This window comes from Benincasa hispida, chromosome 1 (assembly GCF_009727055.1).
Source record: "Benincasa hispida cultivar B227 chromosome 1, ASM972705v1, whole genome shotgun sequence".
Taxonomy (NCBI): Eukaryota; Viridiplantae; Streptophyta; class Magnoliopsida; order Cucurbitales; family Cucurbitaceae; genus Benincasa; species Benincasa hispida.
The window spans coordinates 15,677,969-15,691,699 of record NC_052349.1 but is presented as its reverse complement, the minus strand read 5'-3'; the positions used below and the strand labels follow the sequence as shown (position 1 = coordinate 15,691,699).

General features: G+C 35.2%; 1 protein-coding gene and 1 pseudogene across 1 annotated transcript; both read right to left on the bottom strand.

The window, feature by feature from the left end:
• Positions 1-320: 320 nt before the first annotated feature.
• On the bottom strand, positions 321-2,218 carry LOC120073560 (annotated as a pseudogene).
• Positions 2,219-10,682: 8,464 nt separating this feature from the next.
• LOC120092773 (sugar transport protein 13-like) lies at positions 10,683-12,458 on the bottom strand. The gene is made up of 4 exons (XM_039050974.1): positions 12,326-12,458; positions 11,914-12,239; positions 11,711-11,835; positions 10,683-11,631 (listed from the first exon to the last, which is right to left on the bottom strand). Exons 1-4 carry the CDS (start codon positions 12,456-12,458, stop codon positions 10,683-10,685), a joined length of 1,533 nt encoding a protein of 510 aa, XP_038906902.1.
• Between the last annotated feature and the right edge of the window lie 1,273 nt (positions 12,459-13,731).

Below are 13,731 nucleotides of genomic sequence, written 5' to 3'. Positions count from 1 at the left end.
TTAAGCCTTGTAAGATCCATTTGTCCATTGTTAAACACATACTGTGACAGAACCAAGAAACATACAACATTTAAAGCCATTATGGGCAGTTCGAAAATAGTTTGCTTAAGACCAAATGAAATCTTTATTATCTTCTATATTCAAGTACTACAATAGCTCAACAAGGTTCAGTATTCCAGAATTTCAAAATCATGTTACACTACCTCCATTTCAGGCAATACATTAAGCAATATCATCGTAAATAGATAAAAGGAAAGAAATTGAAGTAACAATGGCATGGCTAGCTCCTTCTTCAATATAACTAGAAGCATTTTCTGAATTTATCCCAATGCCTCACGTTCTGCTCTATCCTTTTTTACCTGCAAAACATACCCAAAGCGGGAAAAAAATTACCTTTAGCTTCATTCATTCAGCTTTCTCCGGTTTAATAAAGATAAATATCAACAAAGATCAATACTAAATGAGATTGTTTAATTACTAAACAAAGTCATTTACCTTAAAGTTCAAAAGGAAAATGCTAAAGAAGCTATGTACCAACAGTCTAGCAAGACATCGGATGAAATTTGGCAGAATAAGATTGGTCGACATCAAGTAGAAAGCAATGGTAGGATGTGCCACACACAATCCTCACAATTATTCACTAAGTAGTATTCCAAGAAATCAAAGGAGTTGTAACACGCATATGCAGCATCATGCGGCCCTACTTCCTGCTACTACACAGTTTAAATTAACACAAATTTTATTCACCTAAGCCGAGACATTAATATTAAACAATTTGACACAACGAGTAGAACAATTGAGCATGTTAATTCGCACTGGTCATCAAATCATCAACCTTGCTCTATCTTATTTTTATTTAGCCTTCCTTCCATACTCGCCAGTAAATAAAAATCAAAGAATCCAGATTAATCAAACCAAAAAAAAAATAAAAAAATTACTGCCACACATTTTACTTTATTTACATGTGATAAAGCAATTTCGCTCGTATAATGTTTTTGAAAATAATATAAGAATTAGGATTAACAGTGAAGATCTATTGGTAGTGCATGAAAATCACTCGTATAAAATTGTATAATGTTACAATCAGAACAAATCAAGAATTCAACCACAAACAAAGGCCTACGCAAGTCATTTATTTGCTTTAAAAGAAAACATATCCAGGATTCATACATATATTACCCAAAAGCTGATATCTATCTAGATCATGAAACCTGAAATCATGAAAAAGACAACAGAGGATGGAATGAGAAACCTTGAAGGGGAATTCAATAAAATTAGAACTACACTAGATAAACAATTCAACTATAATGCAAGTACATAGTAAGATACCATCTAGGCTAACAGACGGTAAATAATATCAAAATCAATAACTCCCAAATACAGGTCATAAGATACAAAACTCTAAGAACCATGATTGACACTACGATATAGAGCAGCTTCTTCATTTCCATGAACACGACCAGACATTTTTCACTCTTTTTTTACCACAATTTTTTTTTCACTTTAAATAATAAAGCGGGAGATATGAAATAATGGAAAGACTTACAAGTGCCAGCATATCCTGGATATAGCTCCTGAGTGGTGTTTGCATGACCTGCCAAAAGAATGAAATAATTCAAATTAATAACCATCTAACTAGTATTTAGAATTCAACATCCTGTGCTTAATTGGGGAAAAACAACAAAACCCAATACAATCAAGAGTTAGTTCCCAATGACCATGAAAAATTATAGAAATTTAACCATAAAAAAATACTAGATTTCCAGAATATTGCACGCTCAACAATTATATTAAGAGCATGTTGAATACAGAAATAAAACTGAAGATTATTCGGTTATGATAAACATATAACACATTTTTGTTTTTTCGGCGAGGCTCGAACCGATCTAAGATCATCAGGAAGGTACTAATGCTTCATGAAAAGGTCCATGGTCTGCTTCAAATGCTGATTGCCCGCATCAACAACTTCCCTGGGGAGTCGATTCAAAGCCTCATTCACATCAATATCATAATATGGATCATACAGATCGAATTGAAGACCTAACATAGTAACACAACCCAAAATCAATCTCCACGGAACAAAATTCGAAATCAACGCCATAGAAAAAGAAATGATTAGGGTTTCAATTACCATAATTACGGAGGCATTGGGTCGATCTGGCGATGAATCCCCAATCTTCTTCTTTTGGTCGATGAAGGACTGCAAAAAGGATGCCATTTCGATCTTTCTCCTTTCTTCCTCCGGAAAAATTTACTCTTTGATTTTTCTGTCAGAACAAGATTGGTTAATGAACATGAACTTCAGGCATGGACAAACTCAATCTATGAACATGAGCTGCACAACGGCTAGATCTGGCGTATGGCTTGCAGATTGGTGAGAGTGAGAGAGAAAGAAAGAAAGATCGGAACTTCAGGTGGTGGATCTACTTTTTCATGGGTTAAAGAGAGAGTTTGACAGGGGAGAGAGAAAGAGAAGGCTCACTGGCGACGCTAGGCGATGGACGGTGAGGCGATTGGAGAAAGGGTCTTGGCCAGGGAATGTGCAATTGAGGAAGACGACGTGGGAAGGGCTTGGACGGAGAAGAAGAAGAAGATTGGGGATTTAATTTGAGGGTCATTTTTTTTTATTTTACACAATATATATGTTGGTTTTTTAATTTTTTTTATTGATAATTGGGGAACGTGAGAAATGAAAATGGGAGAGAGGGAAACAAAATAAATTGACCTACAATGTCGGTTTTAAACCAACATTATAGGTACACCTACAATGTTGGTTTAAAACCGACATTAAAGATCCTTTTTTTTAAGAAACCGACATTGTACATCTATTTTAATTTTTCCCAACCGACATCAAAGCCCAGATTTCTTGTAATGATAATTGACCAGTTTAATTATATCATATATAATCAATCTCTCTCTTGTCAATTTGAACACTTCAAACTAACCCAAAAACTAATTCTCAACTTGAATCCATTGAGCTACCAAGGGGATCTGATAGACTTGTGGCTTGAAGCTCCAACGGTACATGAATAGCTGACTAAACTCTTTAGCCACGAGATCCACCATCCTTTAACTGTAAGGCATTCCACTAAAGACCGACAACTGCACTCTTCCCACCACAGATATATTTCTGTGTCCATCAGATATAACCAGTCAACAGTATGATAACCCTTCACAGATGCTCGTAAGTACAGTTGGGCCAATTTACCGTTTTGCTCCTGTAGTTACATCTAACTTTTTAACTACCACTGATCCCTCTAATGAACAATACAACATAGTCCTACTTTGTGTGGACACCTTTTGAGCCATGAGAAGGTGTGCGGCGCCACATCGTTCAAGCCTCAGAATCAACTCTTAAAGGAGCAATCTATCTACTTACCCTTGCTTCGGGGAAGAAGTGAATTCCATCTTGTGTAGTTGAGTTCCTAGCTCCCAAATCAGACGAATCTCCAAAGTGGTAAGTTTAAATCGGCAATCTGGCCACTCGCACTCATACAAATCAAATGACCGCCTTCAAAGGCAGGAGTTCCCAACTCACTTAGGATTAAGGTCATGTTACCTATGATCATCCTAGTGAAGTGAAGTCTCTGTCATGAACGGTGTTATATAACGAGACTATAACACTTCGTGGTCTGGTCTTATACAAACTTCTTTGTATAGGACGGCCTCATTCGCATGTCTCCATATAAATGGTCAGGATCAGACCATCTGTAGCAAGTCATAACACTTGTAACTCTTTTACAAACGGGTCGCATTCGTAGTGTCACCAGGATAAGGTTTCCTTCCTATATTCATATACTACAGACCATTTTGGTTATCACTTAAGGCATGGTCCACCTGTATATCTCCACATACATGCTTAAGTTACAACAACAATCAGGGATCTTAGTTTATTGGTTTGTGGTAAAGCAAATAAAACATCAAATGTTTCATAGACAACAATGAAGAAAAATATCATATATTATTACATCACAAATATTTGTTCAATATAGTGTTTACAAACTATAGGAACCAATGAGAGTTTAGGGCATCATCCTCAATACTATAGACTGTTTAGGCTATTTTACTTGAACTTGATCCAGTTTATGTCTCCACATAGAGTCCAAGTATTCATTACAATAGCCAAGGGTTTGTAGTGTATTATATTTAGAGTTATCAATTCATTTTCATTCAACAACATTTGTCTGAATAAACTTCATATATGTTTACTGTTTACAAACTACAAGTTTTAGGACATACAATCCAACACACACATCACGTGACAAAGAAGAGACATCAACTTTATTAAATAAATGAGGAAATAAAAATTTCATATATTGGAAATTTGGATGACCAAGGCGAAAATGCCACAACATACAATCTTTTTCTAAAGTTGAAAAATAAGAAGATAACAAACTAGCTCTATAGATATTCCTAGAAAAAGCATCACCATCAAGGAAGTAAAGCTCAAGTCCTCCTCATGCTCAAGTCCTAAAAGAAAATATAATCCAGTGGGGGGGCAACTTGAAAATTGAGATCTTTGGTTATCTTACCAATAGATAAGATATTTTAAGATATTTTAGGTACATGCAACACATTCTGTAAAGTTAAACCATGGAAAGGAGAAATATGACCCTTGTTCGCAATAGAAGCAAAAGCCCATCTGCAATTCTGATCTTTTCATTACTTGCACATGGAAGATACGATAAAAAGTTATTAGACGACCTAGTTAAATGATCTGTAGCCCATGAATCAAATATCCATGGATTATTATCAGTTATACTTAGGAGACTTAAGGACTGTGATATACCTAATGAGTTATTGCCCCAAGGGAAGAGATAACAGAGTCATTTTGAAAATTCATCCGAGGTTGTGGCTAAGAAGTACTTGTAGATTCACTCATAAGAGTCTGACCAGGATTGGGCTTGTCATTTGGAGGTCGTCTACCATTCGATGGTCTGCCATGTAATTTCCAGCACTATTCCTTTTTTGTAATGTTCACACACTGGAGTCTATTTCCTATTTTGTTTGTCACCATCATTACTAGATATTTTCACACTAAAAGCAGCTGAATTAGTAGTAGACACAGTTGTGATGTTCATAGCACTAGATCTATCTTCCTCAAGGCGAACCTCATAACACACTTCCATAAGAGAAGGTATAGGTTTTTGTCCTAGTATACTGCCTCGCACTACATCGAATTTGGAGTTCAAACCAGATAGGAAATCATATACACGATCTTCTTCCTAAATTTTGGAATACTGGACACCTCCACAAGTACAATCTTAGAAAATTTCATGACACAAGTCCATGTCCTACCAAATTTAATTTTTTTTTTTATTTTACCATAAACTAATAAACTTAATATCCTTGGTTGTCTTTATGTAACTTAAGTATGTATGTAGTGACATACAAATGGATCATGTCTTAAGTGACAACCAAAAGAGTCTGTAGTATATGGATATAAGAGGGAAACCTTATCCTAGTAACACTACGGATGCGGCCTGCTTTATGGAATTGTTACAAGTGTTGTGACTTGTCACAGATGGTCTGATCCTGATCATTCGTGTTATGGACATGCGAGCGGGGGTATTCTATACAACGAGTTTGTATAAGACCTGACCTCGAAGTGTTAATGTCTCGTCATATAACTCCGTTCATGACTGAGACTTCACTTCCTATAATGACTATAGGTAATATGACCTCAATCCTGAGTGAGTTAGGAACTCCTGCCATTGAGGACGGTCTTTTGATTTGCATGAGTGTGGTGGCCAGAGCGTCGACTCAAACCTACCACTTTGGGGATTCGTCTGATTTGGGAGCTGGGAACTCAGCTTTACAAGATGGAGTTCACTCATTCTCCAAAGCAGGGGTAAGTAGATAGATTACTCTCTTAAAAATTGATCCCGGGACTTGAACGATGTAGTTCTACGCATCTTCTCATGGCCCAAAAGGTGTTCACACATAGTAGGACTATGTTGTATTGTTCACTAGAGTGATCAGTGGTACTTAAGGAGAAAGATGTAATTACAGGGGCAAAACGGTAAATTGGCCTGCTGTAATTACGAGCATCTGTGAAGGGTCATCGTACTGATGATTGGTTATATCCAATGGACATAGAAATATATCTATGGTAAGAAGAGTTCAACTATCGGTCTTTAGTGGAATGTCTGACAGTTAACGAATGATGGATATCATAACTAAAGAGTTTAGTCAGTTATTCACGTACCGTTGGAGCTTCGAGCCTTAGGTCCATAAAGTCCTCTTGGTAGCTTGGATACAAGTTGAGAGTCAAGTTTTGGGTCAGTTTGAAATGTTCAAATTGATTAGTGGAAGTTCGATTATATATGATATAATTGAACTAGTTAATTATATATGATATAATTAATTTTGTATATGAGATACATTAATTTGGAGGAAATTGGATATAAATATGATTTATATCTAGTGGAGGAAAAATACTATAATTAATATATAATATTAATTTATATGTTATAAATATGATGAGATCACATTCATTGGAAGGTTAAAAGGGAAATGAGAAGGTGTCTCTTATGTTTTAATAACGGATGAGTGAGTTGAAAGATCACTTTGAGACGCATAAATAGTTCACGGTGTGTTAAGCATGAGATGTGCAGACATTTTGTTAAAGAGTGTGTCATCACTTAGAAAATCAGTGCTTATACGATAGTGCCTGCATGATCGCTTACCTATACGATATTTCTAAGCGATCGCTTACTGATTACACCTTCGCGTGCTATTTACTAAACGACCATTTACCTTTTCCTAAGCGATCGTTTAGCTCCTAATATTTACTAAACAATCGTATAGACGATCGCTTAGTTTTTCCTACACAATCATTTAGACGATCGCTTACCTTTTTCCTACACGATCGTTTAGACAATCACTTACCTTTTCCTACACGATCGTATACTTCACCTAAACGATCAAGCATCTTGTCTATACGATAGACAAACTCTATACGATAGACAAACTCATCTCCCACTTACTTGATCGTTGTGTACGTTCTCTCTTCCTCCTCCCCTCTACCAAATCCGAACAAAGCCCACACTTTGGATTCTCACTCCAAGAATACTGAGGGCTCTGAGTGGTGATGTCATCTTCGTTTTCTACTGTTCGTGTGGAGACTGTTCGAGGTAAACGGTTGGGCTTTAGAATTGCTGTGAAGAAGAAGTCTTCAACTGGTATGATCTCTCGATCTCTTTAGCATTATGAATTCATTTTAGTATGTTTGAATGTACATGTGGTAATTCTGTCACAATGAATTGGAAAGATCCACTTCCGCTTGTAGGTACTCTTGAACAAGAGCTCCTTCAGGGGATTCGTCTGATTGGAGAGTTGAGAACTCAGCTACACAAGACAGAATTCACTCCTTCCCCGAAGTAGGGGTAAGTAGATAAATTACTCCCTTAAGGGCTGATTTCGGGGCTTGAACAATGTGGCGTCACACATTCTCTTGGCCCAAGAAGGGTTTACTCATAGTAAGACTATGATGTATTGCTCATTAGAGGAATCAGTGGTACTTAAGAAGTTAGATGTAACTACAGAAGCAAAACGGTAAATTGGGCCAACTGTACTTATGACCGATTTGTGAAGGGTCATGGTACTATTGATTGGTTATATCCGATGGACATAAAAATATATCTGTAGTGCGAAGAGTGCAACTGTCAGTCTTTAGTGGAGTACCCGATAGTTAACTGATGGTGGATATCGTGATTAAAGAGTTTAGTCAATTATTCACGTACTGTTGGAGTTTCAAGTTACAGGTCCATAAGGTCTCCTTGGTAGCTCAATGGATTCATGTTGAGAATTAGTTTTTGGGTTGATTTAAAGTGTTCAAATTAACAAGAGGGAATTTGATTATATATGATATAATTAAGTTGATTGAATTATATGTGATATAAATGATTTGATGTATTAGATACATTAATTGGAGAAATTTATATTGAATGCCATATAGGAGAAAAAGAACTATGATTTATATATTGCATGAGATGTGATATTAAAGTTATAGGTTATAAATATAATATTTATTTATAATTAAATCAATTATGAGATAATTGGTTTCAATTTTTTTTCCTAATAACCGACTTAGTGGGAAATTGTAATCAATTATGGTAACTGATGGATAAAATGAAAACCGTTTTCATTTTTTCATAATTGAACATGTATAAAGAAAAAGCTATACGATAGCCTTGAGAGAGTAAACGATCGTGCATCGAGTTTTTCTATACGATAGTTGCTCGCCACTAAATGATCGAGTACTGAAGTCTACACGATAGACTCCTGTCTTCTCCCACTTACTCGATTGTCTACACGATCGTTCAATTCCTCCTTCCCTCTACCAAATCCATACAGAGCCCACAACTCCTGAATTCTCACACCAAGAATACCAAGGTAGCCTCATGGTAGTGTCTACTTGCTGTTTGAAGGTCGAGGGTCGAGTGTTACTCGATTGTGTTCAAGGTTATTCCAGAGGCATTGCATTTGTGCTGTTGAGCATTTATGCTGTTGGATTGAGGAAGTACGAGAAGAAAAGGTTCTTCAAGGGTATGTTCACTCGATCTCTTGTATTCTCTTCTTGAAGCATGCTGTAATTTAAAGACTTAATGCATAACTATTCTGTTGGATTGTAAATATTCATGTTCTTTTACAATGGGGTTCGAACGATCTACTTCCACTCATTGGTTCTCTTGTTTAAAAGTTCCTTCAGGAAGTGGTTGTCGAAGTTGATTATTGAAGATGATTTTCACTAGAGTTTGTAGTCGAAGGTGGTTGCCGGAGCCTAAAGTTCATCACATAAAGGTGGTATTGGAGTTGGTTGTCAAAGTTTGTCATGAGGTGGTTTACGAAGCTGAGAGTTGGTTGACGTGAAGGTGGTCGTCAAAGTTGATCATCGAAGATAGTTTTCGCTGGAGTTTGTAGTCGAAGCTCGAAGTTAGTCACATGAAGGTAGTATTAGAGTTGGTTGTCAGAGTTTGTCATCGGAGGTGGTTGTCGAAGCCCCGAGTTGGTTGTCAGAGTTGCTCACTCAAAGGTGGTCATCAAAGGTGATTTTCGTCAGAGGTGATTGTTGGAGCCTATGAAGATGGTTGTTAGAGTTGGTCATCAAAGTTGGTTGTCGGAGCTTGAAATTGGTCATCAAAGTTGGTAGTAAAAATGTGGTTGTTGGAGTTGGGTCACCAGAGGTGGTTTTTGAAGCCTAAAATTGGTTTTATGAGTTGGTTGTGTGAAGGTTGTCAGAGCCAGAAGTTGGTCGTTGGAGCTGTCATCGGAGGCGGTTGTTGGAGTTTGGATTTTTGTCGCTAGAGTTTTCATCGGAGGTGATTGTCAGAGACAAGAGTTAGACAGGAGTTAGCTCCTAGAGTGTGACAGTGGCCGATTGGTGGAGCTATTGAAAACATTGGAAGAAGGGAGAGTTAAGGTGAGTTGGTAAAATATACCAACTAAACTCCACCGACATTTAAAGTTGGTGGGTCAAACAATGAGTTGATATATATTTGAAAATATTTTTAGCAATTTTGCCATTTAAAACAATTACAATATATAATAGAAAATTCTCCATTTATCTCTTGTAATTTTCTATTTTCTATTTTAAAAAAGAAAAATTATTTAGATAAAAAATTGATTTCCACCCACACATTTTTTTTTTTTAAATACATAACTTCATTTTGATTTTAGCCAATTTTCTTTCTAGTCTTTTTCTTTTTCTTTTTTTTGAAAACCTATATTTCTTCCTTAAAATTCAGTTAGCATTTTGAAAAAAATTTAAGAACCAACTTATTAACAGATAATACTAAGTTAAATTAGAAATTATTGTTTCTAGATTTTTAGGATTGTGTCTATAAACAACTCTAATTTAAACAGATTTTAGTAGGCTTATAGATGTTCAAGTTTTGCAAGTTTTGTGTCTATTTAATTAGTCATCATGCTAAATTTAAAACTTTAATATTTATGTAGCATCTAACTACATCTAAGAAATAAATGTTGAGTTAATTTAGGACAAATTTAACCTTTTGATAGAGTAAGCATTAAGCTAATGGTATTTTTTGTCAAAAAATTTGTTGGGAAGGAAATGGAAAATATAAGGATTTATTGAAAATTCATATAAAGTTGTGGATTATGGATACACAGTTTTTAAAGTCAAAAGACTTATTAATGAAGCATTATAAATATATAGATTTAGTAGACGTTATTAAAAAAAATCAGTAACAAATCTTGTAATCTTATTATTATTATTATTATTTTAAAATGCATAAAATTAACATTAATAAAATTAATGACTTAGATATGGTTCAATTACATAAGATCATATATGTGCAAAGATCAAGGAATAACAATTACATACGGCAGAAATCACATTCAATAATTTATGTTCGATTTTACTAACTCCTTTGGTGACTAAAGTTTAAAACATAAATGTCAAAAAAAAAAAAAAAATAGATATCTCAATTTTATAAAAATAACAATGGAAATATCGATAAATTGTTGATATTAATAGATAATATTAGGATATTTTAAAAAATAAAAAATTGAAATTTTTATTTACATTATTAAATAAACATCTTGAAAGAGTTAGATTTACTTATTTTTTATAATATAAACTTTAATATTTGGCGTCAGTTATAAAAAAAAAGGAAAAAGAAAAAGAAGAAAAAACCAACACAATAATTATATAATACTTAAACAGAATCCTTTGTCTCCCCAGCTACATCATCCATAAATCTCTTCCAGAACCAATGTTGCTTCCACACTTTCTCGGTCATCTCCTCAATGGGAACGCCCTTTGTCTCCGGTAATAAAAACACGACAAACAGTGACATTACCAACACCCAACCAGAGAAGAACAAGAAGATCCCAAACTTCATATGGCACAACATCGACAGGAAAGATTGTGCTATCACGAAAGTGAAGATCATATTCACACAAACCGTCACACTCTGTCCAGCCGATCGCGTCTCTAATGGAAAAGTTTCACTAGGAATCAACCATCCGAGCGGACCCCAAGACCATGCAAAAGAAGAAACAAAACTGCACACCATCAACACCACCGCAATCGCCATCCCACGCGACAGATCACTAGAGTTGTCTTGGAGTTTTAAGCCTAGGACAACTCCGATTATCGTTTGAGAAATAAACATTTGAACTCCAGCTTCTAATAACAATATTCGTCGCCCGATTTTGTCGACTGAGTAAATCGATACCAATGTAGAAATGACATTAACGGCGCCTGTTATCACAGAGGAATACAGAGACGCATCGTTGCCGAAGCCTACCGTGTTAAACAAAACTGGAGCGTAGAACATAATTGCGTTGATGCCGGTGAATTGTTGGAAGACCTGCAACATTATGGCAATGACTAAGGGTGGGCGGTTTTGGCGCATGAGGAGGTTTCTGAAAGGATGTTTTACTTCTTGAGCAATGCGGCTTGCTTCCAAGATCTCCAAATACTCTGGCTCAACATTTTCTGTTCCTCTAATTTTTCTCAACACTGCTTTTCCTTTCTCTAAATGACCGCGTTCAATCAAACTATTTGGAGTATCATCTACCAACATTGCTCCAAGAGTCAATAGCAATGCTGGAATGCCAGCCAATGCTAGTGATACTCTCCATCCCCATCCTCCTTCAATTCTGTCATACATTTCAAATTTCTTAATTTAACTTTTCATACACATTTCAAATTCAGAGAGAATCTTTGGGGTTTACTTACTTGGATGTGCTGTAATTGATAAGATTCGCGAACAAAATCCCAACGGTAACATCAAATTGGAACATTATATTCAAAGCTCCACGGATTCTCGTCGGAGCTATCTCCGATAGAAACAATGGCACCGCCTGTTTTACAACATTAAAATTAAGAGTAGAGCAGAACAGAGCAAAACAAAGCAGAACAGAAAATGTGAGAAAATTAACCTGGTTGGCGAATCCAACCCCACAACCCAAAGAGATTCTTCCAAGAATGAGCATGAGGAGGCTAACGGCGGTGGCATTTAAAATGGTTCCGACAATGAAGAAAATTCCAGCAATGAGCATGGTCTGTTTCCGGCCGAGGACTCTGGTGGTGTAAGAAGCAAAGAATGTGGCCGTTAACGCCGCAAGATAAAGAGAAGATGTGAACAACTGTAAGCTTTCGTCGTCGTATTTACAGTAATTGCTTTCATCTCCTTGGTGTTTTTGGATCCTCTCGTACACTACCGGAAAAAACTCCTTAAGGAAGGAAGGCATCGACGTCACTCCCCCTGTTCCGACATGTCGAATTAATATTCCAGTCCATTAAGAATTAAATAACATGAATAAACAAGAAATTAAGAGATTAATTAGGCACCGGAAACGCCAATATCGTAACCGAACATGAGGCCTCCAGTAGCGGCCATCATACAAGAAATGATAACCACCGGAGTTATCTTGGCCTCGAATTCCACGGCGGCCGGAGCCACCGCAAACCCTGCTGCAGGCATTCTGTTTTGAGTTGATACAAGAAAAATACAATAATCGAATATCAATGGAGATTTTGAGGTGCTTGATTTGATTGATTGTTGGGATATGGCGAAATCAAAGATTTTTATAGACCATCAGAGTGAAGAATGGGAGACTTGAATTGGGATAATTCCAGCTCTGCATATGCTAAATTTGAGGCGTAAATTGGCTAATCATCGATTTACACAACTGTTTTAGAGATGTTTAAAATCATCTTATTTATCTTTTTTCTGTTGAGTAAAACAAAATAATAACTTTAGTTGCTGAACTTTTGTAGAACCAACGATTTAGTCCTTTTGTAACCTTTGTTTTCAAAATTTTAGCATGTAAATTTAGTTTTTTTTGTTAATACTAACTAGATGAGAATAGGGGATTCGAACTATACAGATCTCGTGTTATTCACACACTCCGATGATAGGACTAATATATTTACTTTCAATTAAAACAAAGTTTTCACGTGCATGCCTTTTAACCAGTGTTAAAAAAAAATAATGATAAAGATTTATGTCTTAGAAAAAAGCTCACTAATATCAATAAAAATTTAACTCTACCTAAAATTATATTGTGATCACGCACACATTACTAAAATAAAATTTCTGAAAATAAAAAATTTAAACTTATCCAAAGATAAAGACATTAATGCTGCAAATTTTATTTTTTTTTATTTTTTTATTTTTTTTTGTAACTAGATTTCTGAAATTCTATCTATCATATATAGACTTTGTAAAAAAATAATTTTGCACATTTTTTTTTAAAACCTATCCAAAGATAAACATTGATCCAACACTTGGGCAGAATTATCTAAAATAAAAATTGCAACCTTTATTCAAATATAAAGATAAAGTTGCAACACATACTCAAATTTGATATTTTTTTTAATAGAATAGAAATAAGGGATTAGAATCACAAATCTCTTAGTCACTAACACATTTAAATATCAATTGATCAATTGATACTCAAATTATGTTGTAGATTTGTATCTTGTAAGTATTTCGGGGTCTATATTTTGTAGATATTATGTAATGTTATTTTGATATTTATGTTTCATGGATATTATGTAATGTTTAAGAAAACTAATTAAATGTATTAGTTGTTGATTTTAGTTTATTTGACTAAATTTGTAAACTTTCAAATAGGTTTGATATTTAATAGATCAGAAAATTAAAAAAAAAAAAAAAAAGTCATTCCCAACGCCAACTTTAAATGCATCGCGAAAAATAAATATTATTTTCAAAATTTTAATACCTTTTTCTA

Coding starts and splice junctions, on each gene's coding strand:
- LOC120092773 (XM_039050974.1), bottom strand. CDS start 12,458: ATGCCTGCAGCAGGGTTTGCGGTGGCTCCGGCCGCCGTGGAATTCGAG. Junction 12,240..12,325: donor TTACGATATTGGCGTTTCCG/GTGCCTAATTAA, acceptor ATGTCGGAACAG/GGGGAGTGACGTCGATGCCT. Junction 11,836..11,913: donor GGGTTGGATTCGCCAACCAG/GTTAATTTTCTC, acceptor GTTGTAAAACAG/GCGGTGCCATTGTTTCTATC.